The following is a 3938-nucleotide window of genomic DNA, read 5'->3' as shown; positions in this document are numbered from 1 at the left end:
AAATTCAAAATTCAAAAAAATCGAAAATTCAAAAACTCGAAAATTCAAAAATTCAAAAATTCAAAATTCAAAAAAAAATCTAAAATTTAAAAAAATCCAAATATTTGAAAATTAAAAAAAATCCGAAAATTAAATGCTTGGGAAGAAGAGAGGGAGAGAGAGAGAGAGAGAGAGACGAAGAGAAGAGAGAAGAGGAAGAGAAAAAAAAGAAGAGTTTTATACTTATATCATCACTAAAATAATAATTTAATTTTAGACACATCACTAAACTTATAATATAGTTTGAAATGTATATTCTCACTTAGTAATTAAATTTTAAATTTATAGCTCTAAATTTTAGCTCTATATTATCACTAAATTAATGATTTAATTTGGAATTTATATCATCACTAGATTAATAATTAAAATCGCTTTTATCATTATGGTCCCTTTTTAATTACTTATATTAATGTTTGAAAAATTATTATTAGGAGCATCACTATTATTATAATCATTATTATTGTTGTTATTGTTATCAATATTAATACTTTATCGTTCTATCCCCCCCCCTTTCTGTTACTTTATCAGTATTATCACTTTCTCTCTTTCTCGTACTGTCTCTGCCCCCCCCCCTTTCTCTCGCCCTCCATCTCTCTCTCTCTCTCTCTCTCTCTCTCTTTCTCTCTCTCTCTCTCTCTCTCTCTGTCTTCTCGTCTCTCTCTCTGTCTCTCTTTTTCTCACGCCTTCAATCTCTCTTCTCTCTCTCTCTCTCTCTCTCTCTCTCTCTCTCTTTCTCTGTCTCTCTCTATCTCTCTTTTTCTCACGCCTTCAATCTCTCTCTCTCTCTCTCTCTCTCTCTCTCTCTCTCTCTCTCTCTCTCTCTCTCTCTCTCTCTCTCTCTCTCTCTCTCTCTCTCTCTCTCTCTCTCTCTCTGTAATGATAAAGGGATAATAATGATAAAGGGATAATAATGATAAAGGAATAGTAATGATAATGAGATAATGATAAATGGATGATAATGATAACGGAATAACTATGATAATGGGATAATAATGATAAAGGGATGATAATGATAAAGGGGTGATAATGATAAAGGGATAATAATGATAAAGGAATAATAATGATATTTTGGTATCTCAAAATAGTTTTGTCAGTAGAGTATATGGTACCTCAAGCGAGGGTATTTGGTATCTTGTCCAGGAGGTTTATTATACTTTGTTTTCGGTTAATCCGGTTATTCTCTTCCATTTGTTTCATCTTTTTTTGTAGGTATTATCATTTTATATATTTATTCTCATGTTCCTTGTTTTTCTTAGTCTGCCTTGCTTTTTTTCCTGTTTTCTATTTCCCATTTTCTTTTATCCAGGCAACATCCAAGGTAAGTTCAAAGAAAACGTGAACCCGCTCGACCACAACGCCATCTATCGCGAGAAAATTCGTCCGCCATCTTCCTCCGAGGTGAATCTGCTTCGCATTTTTAGAAGAAGGAAGAAGAATAGAAGAGAAACGAGAAGAATAGAAGGAGAGAGAGAGAGGGATAAAGCGGAAGAAGAGGAGGAAGAGAGGAAGAACGTGATAAAGGTGTTGGCAAGACAGCAACCAAGATTAGCGGGAAAAAATGCAACGAGAGTAATTGCTGCACATTTATTAGGTGAGAAAATAATTACGATTATGGTAACAGGGATAGTAATGATAAAGGAATAATAATGATAAAGGGATAGCAATGATAAAGGGATAGCAATGATAAAGGGATAGTAATGATAAAGGAATAATAATGATAAAGGGATAGCAATGATAAAGGGATAGTAATGATAAAGGAATAATAATGATAAAGGGATAGCAATGATAAAGGGATAGTAATGATAAAGGAATAATAATGATAAAGGGATAGCAATGATAAAGGGATAGTAATGATAAAGGAATAATAATGATAAAGGGATAGTAATGATTAAGGTATAGTAATGATAAAGGGATAATAAGGATAAAGGGATAATAATGATAAAGGAATAGTCCCGTTTTTTAGCGGGAAAATGAGGAATTTTGACTCTTGTGTTTACCAATTTAATGGAAAAAGGTTTCCTCTACAATTTAGTGATTTTTTAAAGTTCTTTTTAGGGGGAAACATGCTTACAGTTTTTTTTCCAAACTAATGGGACAAAATTTGAAAATTTCTTTAACATTTAGCGACTCGTTTCAGTCCCTTTTTTAATTAAGCGGGAAAATTAATTTTGACTCGTTTCTAGCGGTTTTTAAGTCCGTTTTAGTGGGAATTTTTTTGAAACTTTCCTCTACATATAGCGATTTTCAAAAGTATTTTTAGTGGGAAAATGAGCAACTTATGTCTACAAGTTCTACAAAATCTAGTCTAATGGGATTTTTTTTTTTTTTTTTTTTTTTCAAAAGTTTCTTATATAAAGATTATATAATGCCAGATTAACATGTTTGGGTAAATGAGTGAATTTGAAATTTTTAAAATCTTTTCAGCCCACGTTTCGAACGCGTTTTTAACCTTTTCAAGCCACGTTTGAACATGTTTTTAACACGTTTCGGTCATGTTTCGAACGCGTTTTTAACCTTTTCAAGCCACGTTTGAACATGTCTTTAACACGTTCTGAACATGTTTATAACACGTTTCCAAGCTTTTCAGGGCCACGTTTGAACACGTTTTTAACATGTTACGAATATGTTTCCAACACGTTGCGAACATGTTTCCAACAAGTTGTCAACCTTTGAACAAGTTTTCAACGTCTAAACATGTTTCCAACACGTTTCCAAGCTTTTCAGGCCACGTTTGAACATGTTTCTAACAAGTCTCCAACCTTTTCAGGCCACAGTGCATCCGTTGTCACAACATCAGAAGAAAATGTTGAGGTTATAATAACCCTGAACCCCAAAACGAAGAGGGAGAGAGAGAGGGAGAAGAAGAGAGAGGAGAAACAGAGGGAAAGAGAGCGGGAGAGAGCTGAGAGAGAGAGGGAAAGAGAGAGGGAGAGGATGGAAAGGGAGAGGGAGAAGGAGAGGGAAAGAGAGAGAGAGAGGATTGAGATGGAGAGGGAAACAGAAAGGGAGAGGGAGAGGGAAATGGAGAGGGAGAGGGCAATAGAGAAGGAAATGGAGAGGCTTGAGAGAGAGAGGAGAGGGGAAATGAAGAGGTTAGAGAGACAGAGGAAGATAGATAGAGAAATAGAGAGAGAGAGGAAAGAGAAAGAGACAGTGGAATAGAGAGAGAGACAGAGAGAGAAAGTGGAATAGAGAGAGAGATAGAAAGAGAAAGGAGGATAGAAAGAGAAAGAGGGATAGAGATAGATATAGAAAGAGAAAGTGGAATAGAGAGAGTGACAGAAAGAGAAAGTGGAATAGAGAGAGAGACAGAAAGAGAAAAAAGGATAGAGAGAGATATAGGAAGAGAAAGTGTAATAGAGAGAGAGATAGAAAGAGAAAGAGCGAGGGAGAGAGAAAGAAATATTGAAAGGGAGAGAGAGAGAGAAAGAGAAATAATGATTCCTTCTCTCCCCTCTGAATTTCCCTCTCTTGCGAATGAGGGAATGGGAGAAAGAGGCGATAATTCAACATTCCCTTTCTGCTGTTTATTCTGTTCCCCTTTTTGGAAGAATGGGAAGAGAGAGGAAGATGATAAAAGAGGAAGAGGGGCAATGGTATCGCCTCTGGAAGAAGGAATGATAGAATTAGAGGGAATAGAAGAAAGTGGAATAGGAATAAGAGAAGAGGAAGAGGAAGAACAGAGGAAGAAGAGGAGGAGAAGAAAGAAGAGAAGATGGAGATGGAGATGGGGAAGAGGAGGAGACGAGGACGAAGAAGAAACGGAGGAAGAGGAAGAGGATGATGGAAGAGGGAGAGAAGAAGCAGAGGAAACGTTCGTCATCGATTTACGAAGAGAGAAATGGGAGAAATTAGAATCATTATCGAGTCTCGCCAATTCCTTTGATTCGCTCACATCC

At 35.9% G+C, this 3938-nt stretch overlaps 1 protein-coding gene across 1 annotated transcript in view; it reads left to right on the top strand.

The window, feature by feature from the left end:
• The window catches only part of LOC138861439 (uncharacterized), a 54637-nt gene extending 51295 nt beyond the window's left edge, over positions 1–3342 (top strand). The window contains exons 8-9 of the mRNA XM_070120528.1: positions 1346–1630; positions 2807–3342. Coding sequence (XP_069976629.1) covers positions 1346–1630; positions 2807–3201 — 680 coding nt within the window. The 3' untranslated portion in view covers positions 3202–3342. The remainder of the gene's footprint in view (positions 1–1345; positions 1631–2806) is intronic.
• Positions 3343–3938: the final 596 nt, after the last annotated feature.

The sequence above is a fragment of the Penaeus vannamei genome, unplaced genomic scaffold (genome assembly GCF_042767895.1).
Source record: "Penaeus vannamei isolate JL-2024 unplaced genomic scaffold, ASM4276789v1 unanchor5375, whole genome shotgun sequence".
In the NCBI taxonomy this organism is placed as follows: domain Eukaryota; kingdom Metazoa; phylum Arthropoda; class Malacostraca; order Decapoda; family Penaeidae; genus Penaeus; species Penaeus vannamei.
Note: the sequence above shows the minus strand (reverse complement) of the source record. Positions and strands in the feature narration are given on the sequence as shown.